The 17,990-nt window shown below is 34.0% G+C and overlaps 2 protein-coding genes across 2 annotated transcripts; one reads left to right on the forward strand and one right to left on the reverse strand.

Annotated features, from left to right (window-relative positions):
* The first annotated feature begins 1,348 nt into the window (after positions 1 to 1,348).
* LOC110715340 lies at positions 1,349 to 4,499 on the forward strand. Its single transcript, XM_021893904.1, has 2 exons — positions 1,349 to 2,567; positions 3,827 to 4,499. The coding sequence occupies exons 1-2, from the start codon at positions 2,049 to 2,051 to the stop codon at positions 4,463 to 4,465; spliced, it is 1,158 nt and encodes a 385-aa protein (XP_021749596.1). The 5' UTR covers positions 1,349 to 2,048; the 3' UTR covers positions 4,466 to 4,499.
* A 79-nt stretch (positions 4,500 to 4,578) lies between these two features.
* On the reverse strand, positions 4,579 to 10,428 carry LOC110715339 (IAA-amino acid hydrolase ILR1-like 4). The gene is given in 6 exon segments (XM_021893903.1): positions 4,579 to 5,280; positions 5,975 to 6,103; positions 6,736 to 6,818; positions 6,821 to 7,049; positions 7,890 to 8,015; positions 8,417 to 10,428. Coding segments are annotated over 6 exon segments (1,332 nt in total). The 5' UTR covers positions 8,777 to 10,428; the 3' UTR covers positions 4,579 to 4,875.
* Positions 10,429 to 17,990: the final 7,562 nt, after the last annotated feature.

Here is a 17,990-nt window from a genome sequence, read left to right on the forward strand (position 1 = left end):
TTGGTGGTGGTGGCCGACAATAGTGGAACTAGTGATTGGTGTGGAGGGGGTAGGGTAAAGTGGGAGAGAAAACATGAGTAAGGTAAAAGTGTCCATTCTAGACTTGATCAAGTTGAGCTCGGCCCGCTGGCTTGACCCGACCCAACTCGTTTTTGGCGCAAATTTTAAGATGCACCATGGTGCACCTAGAGTCTATACTTTTGAACATTTAGTAAAAAAACTGAACAATTGCAAATTTTGAACATGTAGTAAAAACATCTGAACATCGCAAATTTTGAACATGTAGTTAAAAAATCTGAACTATCGCAATGCATTACACTTGTACTTTTGAACATTTAGTATAAAAAAATCTGAACAATCGTGAATTTTGAACATTTAGTAAAAAAAAATTTGAACATTGAAAATTTTGAACATTTAATTAAAAAAACTTGAACAATCGCAATGCACCACGCAAATACTTTTGAATATTTAGTAAAAAAAATATTAACAATAACAAATTTTGAACATTTAGTAAAAAAAAATTCGGACAATCGCAAATTTTGAATTATTACGAGTCAGACAAATTTTGAAAGAAGTTTGTCTGACTCGTAATAATTCAATAGTTTTATAATATAAACTGAACATTTATTTGTATACAAAATGAACATTTCTTTATAAAATATGAATATAAAAATTGCATGTTTATGTTCAGTTTTTGTGACGTGCTCATATTTTTTTACTAAATGTTCATATTTTTTGTAAAATGATCAATTTTTTTTACTAAATGTTCAAAAGTATAGATGTGGTGCACTTATTTCTAGGCGCACAATGATGCACATAACTCTAATTGCGCTTTTGGGCGGGCTTTGTGCAGTTTTTTCGGTCCAAAATCGGGTTGGGCCCAACCCAGCGCGATTTTTTAAAAATTTTGGGCGGGCTTGTGAAATCGATTTTATTCAATTTTAGTTGACTTTTTGGGCCGGCCCAAAAAGCCTATAAGGCCCGGCTAATTGGGCGGGTTTGAGCACATATTTTCCGACCCAAAATTTGGCCCGGCCCTTTAAATGGACAGACTTTTAGACTTTGGCACGGCCTGGCCCTGCCTGCCGTTTGATCATCTCTAGTCCATTCATACAATATGTCCATTTTTTTTTTATTAAATACGATCAATTTTGATTTTTTTTTTAGACAAATACGATCGATTTTGATAAACACAAGTACTATCACTATGTACTAATTTTCTTATAAAATAATTGAGAAAAATCGTGTCACCCAACTCTTAAAATTCAAATTTAACAAAAAAGTAACCAAACAAAAAGCACTTTAATTGTTTTTTTTTTATTTTAATTTCAAAAATGTACTTACAAATGTAAAGATAACACTTGGCAAAGTATAATTCTACCAAAGTGCCATACACATGCTGTCAAGTGTCAACATTCTCCTATCTCTTCCCAATCTTCCGGACAATTCTCTTCTCTTCACTATTCTCAAACCCCTTTTGTCTTCAATTCAATAATTTTTTCAGTTTCAAATAAACGTACAATTTACTTTCAAAACTGATGTAATTTGTGTGATTTATAACAATAATAATCATATTTAATTACCAAAACTGTTTTTCAAACGTTTTGTTAATCTCTTTGTTGTTTTCCTTGTCATACTATACCTCTCTTATTTACCTTACCAACTTATAATCACACATGGTATGATCACAACAATATCCTTCTTTTTCTCATCTTGTTATACATTCAATTTTGTCGATTTCGAACTCGTAATTTGATTTGATTGGATTATACTATTAGGAAGATTGTTCCTTTTGGTGGTGGGTTTGTTATGTTAGTGTCATTCATATTGTTGTACAATTATAGTTGAGGATCACCCATTTTTAGGTGATCCTATTTCGTGTCGTGTTCGTGTTTTGTTGAGGCTCTTATAGATCAAAGGACGGTTTTGATCAATCTGATTGCACCAACTAGTCTATATTCATAAACCCGGATGCCAAAATCCCAAATTTTTTCCCATTTGTTTTGAGGTGAAGATCCAATTATAGGAAAGAGCTTGTTCTGATTAAAATGCAGCTAAGGATAATGAACGGCGAAAATGGGAAAGATGCCGTAAGCTCTGCTAGAACAGCCCCAAACAAATCTTGGTCATTTAAGATCTTGTACTTTATCTTGATATTCTTTGTTCTTGGTCTTGGAGTTTGCATATTGAGTATGAATATGATCAGGTATCTTGGGTTGCGAAACATGGTGTTGAGTGAATCGTCGAGGTTAGAACCTTGCGACGATGTTACAAATACTCTAGAATGCTGGACTAAACCGCCTTCTAATCTTATGCATAACATGAATGATATTGAGTTATTTTGGAGAGCTACATTTGCACCGCGAATTCAAGAGTATCCTTACAAGAGGGTTCCGAAGGTAGCATTCATGTTTCTGACAAGGGGACCTTTGCCGCTTTCACCTCTTTGGGAGAGGTTTTTTAGAGGCAATGAGGGACTTTATTCCATCTATATTCATTCACTGCCTGGCTATAGAGCAAATTACTCCCGTTCTTCGGTTTTTTATGGCAGACAGATTCCTAGCCTGGTATGAATTCCTGCCTACAATACTTTCTCTGAGTTTGTTAGTCCTGTACTCCTGTTTATTAATGTGGCATCAATGTTGATTGTTTTAGATGCTTTTGATATCGTGTTATAGTATCGTTGTTCTGATTATCTGAAGGCAACAGCTTAGTTTGTTCTGTTTATCTGAAGGCATTAATTTACTTGATTCAGCTCACAGGCTGAGATTAATGTTAGTTGATTGTCTGTCATACTTGTAAAGCTAACTTGTAATTTACATTTTGATTACATTAGACAATGACTTTAAAGAGGGGACAAAAACAGCTTAAATAGCTTTTTGAATCAAAGATGCTTGTAATGTTCAGGATAATCTATTTCTATGCTAGGCTACTTTCATTGAAGGGTCATGTGTTTCGTTATATCATGATTCTGCCTGTACCTGAGAACCTCTCAAAAAGTCGAAAGCAGAAATTCTGCAGTCAATATAGCTAATGTGAAAGATTGTTCCTAGACAAGAAGAATGATTTGTCTAACAGAAACTTAGTATTAAGTTGGAATGTGATAGTTTCCAGCTTTGGCACTTCAGATTTGGGAATGGCTTCAGAATCTGTAGGACAGTCAGTTTCAATGGAGGTTAAGTTCAGTACTTTTTAGGATCTACCGAACTAGTCCTCTGTCCAAATTGATGTACGACCTTATTTAGGATGTCCGGAAAAAAGCTGTCGTTTTTACTAGAATAGCAAAAGGTTTATGATTGAATATCCTAATGTTACTACTTTAACTTAAAGCATAAAAAAAAACACTTCATGATACATTCTTAGTTATCAGAGGTTGAGATAATGCGACAACTATTTCATACAAAGAGAGTATACTGTTAAAAGTGCTCTGACACTGAGCAATAACTACCAGCACCAGGCAAACTTGATTGGAGTGAACAAATATATGGGATGTTTTAGGCAAGGAGTAGTATGTTCACTTTGTTGTAGCTTACATTTACCCCAGACTAATCACTGTCCTCAACTCGTCAACCAAATTTTATGGCACTGAACTCATCAAGATCAATTCGACACTTAGTAATGCAGAATTCGTACAGGGAAAAAAAATTAGAGCTGCATCTTTGAAATAATAGAAATCAAACCCCTGTTCTGTTATTACTTTCAGCTCATTTAGGACAGTGATACAGATTGACGGATGTTACTAGAAGTGCATGCTGTGAAAAGAAATTCATGAACATGTTTTTCAAGCATTTTTCTCATAGAAGTGTTCTGATTATTGTTTTTTCAGGTAACAGAATGGGGGAAGATGAGCATGTGTGATGCTGAGAGGAGACTTTTGGCAAATGCGTTGCTTGATCTGTCCAACGAATACTTTGTTCTGCTTTCAGAGGCGTGCATTGCTACCCGTAACTTCACCATTGTGTATCGTTACATTTTAAAATCTCGTTACAGCTTTATAGGCTCCTATGATGAACATGGACCCTATGGAAGGGGGCGATATGACAAGCGCATGGAACCTGAGGTCACCCTCGAGCAATGGAGAAAAGGTTCCCAATGGTTTGAGGTTAACCGTGAACTTGCTCTCCGGATTGTAGAGGACAAAGTTTACTATCCGAAGTTCAAGGAATTCTGCAAGCCGGCTTGTTATGTGGATGAGCACTACTTCCCCACCATGCTAACGATCCTAGTTCCTCATTTGCTAGCAAACCGAAGCCTTACATACACAGATTGGTCGAGAGGCGGGCCCCACCCAGCTACATACGGCAAGAAGGATGTTTCAAAGGAGTTCTTTGACAAGATATTAGGAAGGCGAATGTGCTTCTACAACCATCGCCTGGTCTTTCTATGCCAGCTTTTTGCACGAAAGTTTGCACCCAGTGCTTTAGAACCCCTCTTGAGTTTGTCATCTGAAGTTTTTGGATACTGAATTAGGGAATAGACTGCTGGTACCTAGATAATGTTACAGTAACATACTTCTGGACCAATTGTGTTTTGTTACTCCTGTGGATACAAGCTTACCCTTTTTCGGGGAAAAGTGAATATGTAGCAAAACTCTAGATTACACTCTTCAACTGGATGGTTACATACTTACATGTAAGTTTAAACATTTGATGCCTATATATAGAAAAGCCTACATACACTACATCATGAAGGTTTTATTTGTTCTAAAGCTTAATGTGACTGTTAGGGTACAAGTCATAACTTGCCAATTGTTCTTTTCCTGAACTGGATGTATAACAATTAGATAAATGCTGAGCTAAATTTTATTTAAAAGCTGAATTTACTGCAGAATAAGCACCCGCATTGGACCACATTTCATGTGCGTCTCAAAATGGATTACAATTCATCATGACGAGTTCTATCATGTTCGAGGTTTTTTGTCCCCTTTTCGAGAAGGTATCTCACAGCCAGTGAGGCGTGAAGAGATGCACCATAAGGAAGCACATTTTCATTAAGAACAAACAATGGGTTATGCTCTGAGCCTGTTCTGCCTAGCGTCTCATTTTGCAGACCAACAAAGAACAAAAGTCCCGGGATTACTTCTTGATAATGTGCAAAATCCTCGGATCCAGTTAGGGGCTTGGCTTCTTTCACATTATTTGAGCCAATCATATCTGTTGCAACGCTGCTGAAGAGCTTATGCAGGTTTTCATCATTAATGGTCGGCGGGTATGTGACTCCAGCATCAAAGAAATCAATAGCTGCAGTGCACCTTTTTACAGCAGCTTGGCTTGTTATAACCTGTAATGTAACGCAAATATTAAATGGGGATGATAGCGGATATTAATTACCATGCATCGGACAATCAGAAAAGCACCGTGCTTAAATAGTGCAATCTACAAATAGATCTTCAATCCTTTCGCGGACTTAAAGAAATACTTGGAATGGTGCCCAACAGCTGATGGCATTAACACAAAAGTCCCAAAATAAAAACAAAACAAAACAAAACACAGCCAGACACAGGATTTAAAGACCGTTTGTATAGTCAACACTAGAAAAGTTTCCAGAGATGACAAAAAGTATTATTATTATCTACGCAGAAATCAGCATTCACTAACTAAAATTGTATTTCATGAAAGCAAGAATATCAGTACCTGGATACAGTATGTATTAATTAATGTAATAGAATATCATCTAGAGAAGTTCAAGAATTAGGACAGTGTCATGTTATGTTTATAATATTAACTATGAAGTATTACTTACTATTACCCTCAAGGTCTGTCTTAGCCATATGAGCACACAAAAACAATATTGAAATAAATAAATAAAAAGCTTGTAATGTTATTGTTTAGTTCACTATTATCTTCTGAACACCTTATATGAACATAAAGGTGCTCGTTCTCAATGATGAAAATGTAGGTCAAAACAGAAAGATGATCCCAAAGAAGTTATTATTATCACCATTCACCACAGAAAGGCCAATAGAGAATTATACCTCTCCAATTCTTTGTTTAAGACGTGTAAGGCTTTCCCTTAACAAGGCTCTGATTGTACCACCAATAGTGACAGAATCCGGTATTACATTGAATGCAGCGCCTCCTTGGAACTTCCCTACTGTAACAACCTGCACAAGAAAACCTAATCTTCAAAAATATATGGGAAGAATATTACAGTAGAAGATGATATGCCTCCATAGTGAGTATGAGAGCAGAAGAAACAGACAGAATAACTTTCAGTTAGAATATCAAAGGAAGACCTCATTTCAATAGCTGATTAACTTTAGACACTAAAATAATCCTATAATATATTTTTAATAAAATAGAAAAGGGAAGAATATTTGATATTCTGGTGCTCCTAGTTGAGGACTAGAGGACAGTAAATTATTATTGTCTGAACCACTATCAATATATATGCTAACAAATTATGCCTTCTAATCTCAATATTCACACACAAGTTGGTTAGACTGAAAAAGATATAAAAATTTGGCAAATGAGTATATTCTCAAATGCTATCTGAAATTCATAGATCACTATCCTAATGGGAAAAGTTATAATTTAAGAAGCAAATACAGGCGGTTACCCTGACAACAAAGCCCAATCAAACAATCAAAACTAAGTGGTAGTTAAGAAACCAGATTAAATCGAGGGGATCAGTTTCACGAGAAACATCATTGACGAAGCAAATACAGGCGGTTACCCTGATAACAAAGCCTAATTTAACAATTGAAACTAAGTGCTAGTTAAGAAAACAAATTACTTGAGAATCGAGGGGATCAGCTTCACGAGAAACAATATGCTGTAAGCTGACAATGACATTCGAAGCTGCCAATATGGGATCACTGTGTGATGAGGAATAGCAGCATGACCACCTTTTCCAGTAATTACAGCTTGAAAGAATCCACTTCCGGCCAAGAGTGGACCAGGCCTGGAGGAAACTTGACCAACAGGTAAGCCAGAATTAACATGCAAAGCAAATATGGCTTCAACATTCTCCACTGCTCCAGCCTCGATCATTCTCTGGGCGCCGCCATATCCTTCCTCACCTGGTTGGAAAACCAAAACAACTGTTCCCTACAGTTTTATGAAAGGGAGCAAAAGGCATAAGACTTCAGGGAACTAATAAGTATTAAGATTTAAGAAGACTGCTCTTATTCTTATATTGAAAATGTCATCTTGAAAACATGTAATTGCACACCAGTAATAAAATATCATTTAATTACAGTGCTATGTCATTTGATTGCACTGGTCAAAGTAGGTTTGCCAATTTTCTGCCCCAACTTTATACAGCATACTCAAGAAAGCCTACAAGCAGTACATTCAACGCTTTTACAGTCAATTTCGAACAGATGATAGCGAAAGCACCTTTTCACAAGAAGATTCTCAAAAGTTAACTGTCCAAACAACCGGAAATGATACCAAACTATAGTCAAGTAAAGTCAACTCCTCATGCCTATCTAACTGCTTATAGTCAACTTAACAACATGATAGTTTGGTCAACTTGGATTTTATAATTGGTTAATATGTCATCCATTCCTAACAATGATTTAACTAAAGGACAGAACAGCTATATGTTCACAAATGTTACATGCTATTTTCGGTGGAAGTGCTTTTAGAGCTTAGAAGGAATCCTTCACTGCAAAGAAAAAAGAAAGATTCTACTATAAATGCTTCAGTTTACTTTGGGAGCTCTGCATTGCACTGCCCCTGAAGAGCCATTGAAACGCTTCAACTTGGCCACACAATTAGGCCACATAATAGAGAAAAATATATCTCAGATTGAGCATCAACACATTTATAGCTACATAATTCCACTATTTACAGCATCAAGTCGATAAATCCGCATAAAATGAAGCTACTCAATGAGGACGGACAAAACCTCGAATCACGAAAGCAAATTCAGCAGAAGCAAACCTGTAACTTGTGTCGATTCTCTTGGAGGATCCTTGCAGCACCAAGCAACATGGCAACATGTGCATCATGCCCACATGCATGCATTTTTCCAGGAACTTGACTCTTGTGTTCCCATTCCACCATTTCCTGCAATAAGCATGAGCATAGTAAATTCAACAATTGATGAGTATGATGACTACTTTCAATCTCATCTCCCCAAAAATCATCAAACCACATACAAGTATATATTATAAACTAAAATGCAAATCACATTTTATTATTCAACCATTAAAAACACCACTTTCGTTGTTTCAAGAGCCACAAGAGCAATGATGTGGACCGGATTAGATCTCGGGTAGAGGTCACCCACTCACGACTTTACCAACTAAGCTAGCCGACATTCATCAATAAAACATTTTAAATAAAATTCATTAATAATTTATTATTCAACACCCATTTCCTATAACCATTACTAATAAACAATGAGCATTATAAAATATAAATTAATTTCACAAAATTTCAATCAAAAATAAACAATCAAACAGTACCTCAATAGGAAGAGCATCCATATCAGCCCTCAAAGCCACAAATGGAGGTTCCCCAGTTCCAATAAACCCAAGAACACCAGTAACAGCAACTGGGTACTTATAATTTATCCCTAATTTATCCAATTCCTCTCTAATAACCCGACTAGTCTCAAATTCCTCAAACCCCAATTCAGGATTTTCATGCAATTTCCTCCTAATACCCACCATCCAATCAAAAACCTCAGATTTCTGGGTTTGATTAAGGAAAAATTTTGGGATCTCTTCAAGCTCATTTGAGGATAAAATTGACTCAGATTGTATGAAATTTACAAGAAAACAGTGAAGAATGAAGATTGCAAAAACCCATTTGGAAAAACCCATGATTTTGGTTTGGGTTTTTTTTTTTCTGCAATATGTTTAATGTTTGATCAAATAAATTTCTGTACTGTATATAACAAAAGAAAGATTAAATTTTGTTTCTTAAGGTGGAATAGGGGACCAGATTCTATGGAGTTGGCGCACTTTAAACAGTATTAAGAGAAGAATTATAGGCTGAAATTAATAATGGTAGAAAAGTTGATGAGGGATATTTGCTGGAGTTGATTAAATTATGTAGAAGTGGGTCACAGGAGTGGTTTTTTTGTGAGTTGTGACTCAAATTTCTAATAGAATCTTCACTATAATTTGAGTTGAATTGTGGCATTATTATCATGTGCTTGAATTATTTAATGTAAGTTGTTGAGATATTTTCAAAAACTCCTTTCGTTTAAAATAATTGAAAAAAAAAACACCCTTTTAAAAGCATCATTTTACAAAAGAAAATCTTTTATAAGTTTTGTTGTAAAAGAAAACCCAAACTTAAAATTTTTTTTTTCTTTAAAACAACCTAGTCCCACTAATTCACTTAATTAACCACTAACTCACTTAATTAACCACTAATTTCTTCTAATCAACTTCTAATTCTCATTTTACTACATAATAATTAAATTAATTTATAGATTAAAACAATAAAAAATAAAAAAAATAGATACACCACCCCCACCACCAGCCAGCCAACCCTCCCTCTCCCTTTCCCCTTCCCTCGGCAGCAGCCCCCTCCCCCAACCGAGCCGCCGCCTTGCACCCCTACCGCCGGCAACCCACCTCCCTTTCCCCCTCACACCCTCATTTCTTCTTAATCAATTTCCTCCAAAAATTTCTAATTTCATCTTTCTCTCTCCTAGCTCAATCGTGATTAGCTATGACTTCTCCCTCTCAATTTCCCTAAATTATCTCACAAAAACCCTAATTTATCAATTGAAGACTTTAATTTCACCTCGAATTTCTCTCTCCTCCTTCCACTCCCATGCCCGCCATGATTATTGTACTCGACCTGCAATTGTGCAAACTTTGATTATTGTTCTCGACCTTCTTTGGAACACAATGTTGTATTTTGAGAATTCGTGGTCGGATCGAGTTAATATGATGTTTCTGGGGTGTGGGTGTTTTCATGGTGGGCTGGCAATGGGAGTAAGAAGGTTTTCTTGATGGTGGTTGACGACGGGATTAGGCTAGCTGGTGGTAGGTTGTGGCTAGGGTGGTTTTTGTGGTTGGCTTATTGGATGGGGGCAACGATTCTGGTGGCTTAATCGGTGGTGGAGGCTACTGGCAGGGGAGGGGGAAAGAGAGTGGGTGGCTGGCTTGGTGGTGGGGATGGTGGTTTTTGGTTTTTTTGATCTTTTTTATTTATAAACTAATGTTATTATTAAATAGAGTTAAAGGATAATTAGAAGTAATTAGTAGTTAATTAGGTGAATTAGAGGCACCAGGTTGTCTTCAACAAAAATTAGGTGTGTTGGGGTTTTCTTTAACAACAAAGCTTTTAAAATGTTTTCTTTTGCAAAATGGTGCTTTTAAAAGGTTTTTTTTTTTTTTTTTTTTTTTTTTTACAAATTTGCCTTTTTTTTTACTACTCCCTGTGTAAAATAAATGACATAATTAACATTGCACATACATATACTCATGCACTAGTTTGACTTTATTTTAGTTAAATATTAATGAAAATTATTTTTTAAATTATATTATGAAATTTTATGTTGATACCTATCTAACATATTTTATGATAAACTATATGTTTTTATTATGTTAGTAAAAAAAATATGGTCAAAGCTAATGTATGAATAGTGGAAAAAAAAATCCAACGTCTCATGTATTTTGGGACAAAGAGAGTAATACCTTCATTTCATAATAATCGCAACATATTTCTTAAAAGTCTATTTCATAATAATTACAACATTTTTTTATTTGATAATGACTCACTTTTATTTCATTATTCTCTATCCAACTAATCCACCAGCCCTACTACTTGGGCCCTGTACTTTAGAGCTGCTCTGCTGAAATCTGTTATGCTATGCTCTACTTAGTGTGTGTGTGTGTGTGTGTGTGTGTGTGTATATATATAACACTCGTGCTTTAGATGGGCCAAAAGTCTCGTTATTATGAGAGAGAGAGAGAGAGAGAGAGAGAGAGAACCAAGGCTAAAATAAGAACTAGGAATTAATCTAGACCCTTAGATCATGTTAATCGAATGGCTCACATGCTTCCCGTATCATTAATGGCATTTTGTAATATTTTAACTTGATAAAGTAGTTTCCAGTTTCATCTCTCAAAAGTAAATGAAAATTTAGTAAAAGTAAGTGAAATCAGTCTTAAAGTAAATGAAATTGCCTAAAAAGTTAAAAAAAAAAAACTGGAAAAAAGTTTGAAAACAGTGAAATTACGAGAATGTCATTAATGAGAGCGAGTGCAATGTGAGCCATTAGATGAAGTGCGATCAATGGCTGAGAGTAGTTCCTAATTCCTATTATTCATCTTGGTTTTCACATGATCTCAATCATATATATATATATATATATATATATATATATATATATATATATATAGTTGAAAATTAGTAAAATAAAGGAATTCACAAATTGTGAGTTAAGAAATTTTTAATAGCTAAAATATATGTCAAATCTTTTTTATTTTAAGTAATTATATCGTATAAAATTAGAGTATTGTTTTTGTAAATAAATTTTGTTTCTTTAGTTAAATTTTATTCAAAAAAAAAAAACTAAGGACACACCAGAAAATGACACGTGTCATTGCTGGTGTGTCTTTTAGTATATAGTTATTAAATATAGTTATTAATAATTTTGAATAATAACAACACGTCAACACTAATCAAAAATCCTAATTAACAAATCAGAAATATCATTTTTTCATCATCATCACCAAATTTTGGCAACAATTTGAAGTCATACTGTATTCAATAAGAACGTAATAAGAGTAATAAAAAATCAATAATAATGAAATAAAAATCGATGAATACTACCATATTGAATTGGACTGAAATTCTAAAGTGGAAGAGTGATTTGATTTTCAATATCTTAATCAATGGCTATAGTTAAGGCTAATAAAAAAAGCAAAATAACTATTAAGGCCTATTAATTAAAGTACGGAACACAAATCGAATTTAATAAAATAACAAAATTGCCAGGAAATTAGTTTAAATACCCTCATCAATGGCCTTAATCATTCTTCAAATTTCAATTATTCGATTACACAATATTCGATTGTATCAAATGAATAAGGACATCGATGAGAGTATTGAAGATAAGGCAATTCAAAATTCAAAATTGATGAACCCTAATTAGGGATTTGAGGTTTTAGAGATTGGTGAATCATAATGAAATGGGCACTGTAGACACTCACTTGTGTCTCCCCAAAACCAAACCCAGTGATGAGTACCTTTCACGTCGAATCATAATCGAATGAAACGAAAGTGTGGAAAATTCTAGTGTTGCGGAAAGTTTTAATTTCTTTTCTCTTATCTCTGTTTTTGAAAACTTTATTTTAAGAAAACAGCTAATCCTGTTTGATTGGTCCATGATATGGGTCCAATAGTAGTGTAGTTGGATGGGTCTTGCAAAGACCTTTCCAACGATATATTATAAGCCCAATTCCGATGAATATTGAGGAAGTTATGGTCAATTTACTAAACTGGACCCGGTTTGAGCTTTATGTGCAGCCCAATGATCTAGGGGAGGGCCTAATATGATTTGTCATTCCTAATGCAATTAGCATTGATAAATTGACTTTTGTTGACTTTTCAGAGTTTTGATCAAAATCAAATAGCATTTTCGAAGAAATTATATTATTTTATCCTCCAGTACAGTAAATTTATCGGATTTTCGAAAACACGTTAAAATCAAGTTTGGCGTCCAACCCCAGGCCTTGGCGCCTGGAACCAGGGCTGGCGCCTGGCGCTAGTGCTGGTGCCCGGCGCCAGCCAGGGTTGGCGCCAGCTTTGTTTCCTGAGCGTCAGACTCTATTTTGTTTAATTTATCTTTTTGGCTGATTTTCTCTATAAATATCGTATTAAAAACTCCGTTTTCATTCACCTACAATTAGTTTTCATTCGCAATCATTAATTCTCTAATTCTCTCTTAATTCATTCATCTTTCTCTTTTTCTAAATTTGTTTTCACATACAAAATTCCGCATTCGCAAGATCTAGAAACACCTAGCCATATTCGAAGTTGCCTTCGCCCTAGACGTGAAAAGTTTTAATTTCTGAGGGTTTGGTCCCAAATCTCTCTTTCAATTATTTAATTTAATTGTTTTGATTATTATTTTCCTTGAAGTTACTAACGTGTGTATTTTGTTATTAGAAAGAGGTACGAGGCATCAAAGTAAGTACTTTAATTGATTAATTGATATTATGATGTAGAAATCATGTTTATATTGTTATTATGATATTCCTAGTATCATGTCTAGGGTAATTTTAATATTAAATATGATTGTTACGATGCGTCCTATGTTCTTCCTAATATTTATGATTGTTAGTATCATGTTAGGGTTAAAGATTTGATTTTTATTGCTTAGTGACATGCTAGGGTTTATTATTAATCTTGTTAGTATCATGCCTAGGATCTTGTTATGTTTATTATGCTTTAATATTAACATGAACATGATTATTATTGTAATTGTTATAATTTATGATGATTATGATTATTATTATTTTGATGATGATTATTTTATTTATGATGATATTATTATTATAATTATTATTCATGATTATTGATTATTATTATGTTGCTTGATGATATTTATTATTTATTGCTTGATCACACCTTTATGCATGTTTAAAGGGAATTTGTACTTGTAATCATGCTTAATAAGATAATTAATAATCTTGTTAGGGTTAATTTGATTATAATTTCAAGTGATCTCCAATAATAACTTATTTGTGCATTAATATTCAACCAACATAGATTAAACAGGTTTAGGGTAATCCTATTGATTGCATGTTAATTAGAAAGCGCACATGAATACGATCAGAATAAAGTAGAGGCCTATTATTAGGGCAGGTTCAATCTCTTTTAGGTTGGATTTGTACATTCATCCCCGAACCCTTATTTGGTTCATGACCTTATGGAGTTGACGATCTCTTGGATCGTTAAGGGGTGTAACGTTCACCTCGTGAACGGTTTACAAGTTCCTTAAAAAACTTGTTGGCGACTCTTTTGCTCTATCTTTTTTCCTTTTGGACGCCACCGTACTTTAGTGTATGATCACAGTGGGGTTCAAGCTAGTGGGATTTTAAAGCTTGAAATTATTCCCTACATGCACTTATTTAGTAAGAACCTCTTGAAGGTGATCTTCTTATCATCTACACCAAGATTTGGAAATTCTATAGCTAGAGAAGAGCATAAATTGGCATACATTTCACAGAACGTCGGTTTAGTTAGAGCCTTGTCAAAAATCAGAGATATAACTCCAGTTGGAATCACTGCATTGTCGATATTAACTTCTTTAACTTACTCAAACTGTTTCTCAAAATTTTGTGGGGTAAGCTTATTAGCCTTTAACCTCCTTTGTTTTGCTTACTCTTCATCACTAACTTTACCCCCTTCATACTTATTATTAGCTATGTGCATCAACTGTGAAGGATACTGAGAAGCCAACATTATACCTCTATCAAAACTTGTAGCTAGTTGCCAACGTTCTGCATCAGGTGTATATCGTTGAACTCCCTGAAAACTCATTTGACAACGCATGGGAAGATCATTACACTGCTTTGATAATGTGAGGAGAAAATTCCTTGAATACTTTTTCACTAATTCTTTTTCTTCATCATTGTAAGAGTCTCAATGTTCTGCTTGAGCTTAAGCATCCAATTTCGATGCAGACACATCAGCAATATCTTCTCAATCTTCAAACTCTAATTTACTTTTCTCTCCCTTATCCTTTCTTAGCTTTCACTATTTTCACAATTAGAATGAATCTTCAAAATACTAGAAACATCTTTTCCAGAATCAACATTTTCTTTCTTTTCTTCAACAATTTTAAATATATAGATCACCGTTCATAGAATCCGAATTTTGGAACATTTCTTTCCATTTCTTCCCCTTATTATTCTTTGTCTTACCCAAAAAAGAACTTGATCTTGTTTTTCTGTAATTTCTACTTCTTGCTTTAAAGTAGCTTCAAAAACATTTACAAAAAATAGAAAACAACTTATTACCTAATGTAAGTTTGGACACATTATTGGGATAAAACATTTGTAAGGATGTCAGTTCCAAAAGTGGCATACTTAAACTCACTCTAAAATGTTTCAAAACCAACTGCCTCTCATTAAAGCTTTTTAAATTTATCACATTGTAAAAGCATTATCTGGTTGCAGCCTCTTAACTTTTTCCCCCTTTATGCTCAATAACTTGCAAAACATGGTCATTTTTTCTATTGTGTTGATCATTTTCATGGAGATGCAACATGGTTTACACCTGGCCACCATGGTGTATCACAACATATTGTATCTATGTATTATGTGATTTGTCAATTGATTAATAATTTTAATATAATTTGTTTCATGTTGTTTGAAGCCATTTATAGAAAATGTAGACTAGTCATTGTTTAACAATCTAAGTATTAGTTTATTTCTTTTAAAACTTTGTGTCTCGGGGAAATTGAGCAAGTGATAAAAACTATATCATGAAATATGTCGTTGAATACTTGAATAGGTATTTATTATCCTAAAATATGTAGCTATAAAAAAATTGTTAAAATTTTCATAATGTTCACTTTTTTTACTCCTTACGTTTCATAATAATTGCAATACTTTACTTTTACATTTATTTTATAATTATTATAACACATTTATAGCATGACCAACACTAGTTAAAAAACTATTCAATACAACAAAGCATTAGCTAAATATTTAATGATTTAAATATGTCAATAATTATAAACGTCCATTTCCTTATTACTGTATTTACCTTATTCTGAAAATGTTTAATTTCTGAAAATGTTACTTCTGAGCAGTGTATTTACCTTATTCTGAAAATGTTGTAATTTCTTCCTCATGCTACCTTTTGATTGTGATCTCAACATTTTGTTGGTATGCAGGGATGTTCCTTGTTAGCCACAAGACTGAACAAGAAAAGGTTGGTCAGAGCACATAACTCAAAACTGCCTCTTCAGTTAGAGTCAACTGTTGGGAAAGATCTTATGGATATTTTGATGCAAGACAAGGTGTTTTAATTACTTCACCTCTATGGTTTTTCAGGAGCTTGTGAAGTTGAGTAATGAAAGAGACTCACACAAATAACTTACTTTGGTATCCTTTGATTTCTAAGTATAAAGACTAAACTGGTATTATGTGTTTCATGACAATTGATCAAGTACAGGAGATGAAGAGAAAGCTTGTTGTACAGGAGATTCTGTATTGTATCATTGTGCATAAATTCAAACAAAGGGCCATCAGAATGTTTACAAATGTAACTCCGACTAATGAAATTAAATTCTCAAAACAAGATGAAGAGAAGCTTAAGTTGCTTCATTCTCCCGCAGCAACGGACATAATTGAAATGCGGTTGAGGCACTTAATGTCATTTGTGTTGTTCATGGATCCTTCAATTGCTGAGGATTACCTAACGTTAAGGTTTAAAGAAGTGCATACATTGGTTAAGAGACATATCAATGCTTTGTTTGAGCAACCAAGCGTATTTCTTTCTGCCAATGGTGGACATGCTGGTGTTGTTCGCTTTTCCTTTTGGTGTTTAGAGAGCCACAAGGGCGGGTGATGAGAATCGATCCTAGGATCACCTAGAACCGGGGGGGAAGCTCTAACCACTTGAGCTATCCCTCACTCTCACTTGTTCGCTTTTCCTTAGTTGGTATGAGATTGCTTATGTGGGAAGTCGTTTCGTTGGGCGCGCTGTTGTGGGTTGCCGAAGTTTAAGTCAATGCGATCTACAAAATGTATTGACTCACAGCTGAGAAAAGGTTATTTGTTGTAAATCCTCACATAATCTCTGCCCCGGAGTAGGTGACACTGAAACTCTATCTTGATTTTCTTTGCTCTAAAACTCAAATCAAAATGGTTTGTTTAATTAGATTTTGTTTGTTCTAAAACTCAATTTTGATATCCTGAAATACTCTTTATCAAAATGGTTTGGTTTGTTTATATGGTTCTTGTTCAGCTTACTCTTTTGATCTTCTCCTCAAGCATGCCCTTTTGACGGCTATGAAAAGTAACACTACTCCGATCCATGGCTGAATGACTTTTGTACTGTTTCCAACCCTTGTAATGTTTTACTGTGTTTGGAAAACGGTATCACCTATAAGTAGCAAAACAATGTAATTAAGTACACCTTATGCATGGTGTGAGTACTTGGTCTGTATTTAGGTGATTCATATATAAGCAGCATTAGCCGTTTTTAAGTAAACAATCATTGAAAATTTATTTTGTTACTAACATTTCTACTCAAATTTCATGATTTTGCAAGGTTTTAATTCAAAGTGATCTGATGATATATTTTTTTCATTTCTTTAATTGCAAATTGCAATGACTAAAAGCCTGTTCTCTTACGTTGAAATTCAGTTCAGTTCAGTTCAGTTTAGTTCAGCTCAGTTTAGTTCAGTTCAGTTCAGTTCAACTTAGTTCAGTTCAGCTTAGTTCAGTTCAGTTCAGCTCCTAATTGCCTTCTCTTATAAATTATTCATTTCAGTTTAGTTCAGTTTAGTTCAACTCATTTCAGTTCAGTTCAGCTGAGTTCAGTCAATGAGAACAGACCCTAAATGTCTTGAATTTGCACACTTCTTTGCCTTCAATCATTATTTATACATTTATAGTGTTTGGTTTCAAAAATCATTTTAGCTCTTATGCAATTAATCATTTTTTTTCCTTGTTTCCTTTTTTTCCATTTTTTGGGCAAAATTGTCATAATTTTTTTAGCCAACTACTTTCTTCCGCTATTTGATTATCTAATTAGTTGGATAAAGACAATTTCAACATCTTTATTTTCTGTATACTATTATAAAGTTCTTATATAGTTGGCTAGAATAAACATAACATTATCTTGTATAGCCGTATTATAGGTAACGGTTAGTTTAAGATGTTATATATAATAAATTTTTCAATGACATGCTAATTAAAATCAAAGGGAGCACAATTTTTATTGACTTATAACTATTTTACATAAAAAAAAAAATATGAAGTATATTATATATTTATATGAAGTATATTGTAATATCTTACGTGTTTAAGAAGAAATTGCACTTTTAAATTT

The sequence above is a fragment of the Chenopodium quinoa genome, unplaced genomic scaffold, assembly GCF_001683475.1.
Source record: "Chenopodium quinoa cultivar QQ74 unplaced genomic scaffold, ASM168347v1, whole genome shotgun sequence".
Lineage (NCBI taxonomy): Eukaryota > Viridiplantae > Streptophyta > Magnoliopsida > Caryophyllales > Amaranthaceae > Chenopodium > Chenopodium quinoa.

What these genes read in the sequence shown, in the direction of transcription:
- LOC110715340 (XM_021893904.1), top strand. Translation starts at nt 2,049, where the DNA reads ATGCAGCTAAGGATAATGAACGGCGAAAATGGGAAAGATGCCGTAAGC. An exon ending in GCAGACAGATTCCTAGCCTG is followed by an intron (nt 2,568 to 3,826) that starts GTATGAATTCCT and finishes TTGTTTTTTCAG; the next exon opens with GTAACAGAATGGGGGAAGAT.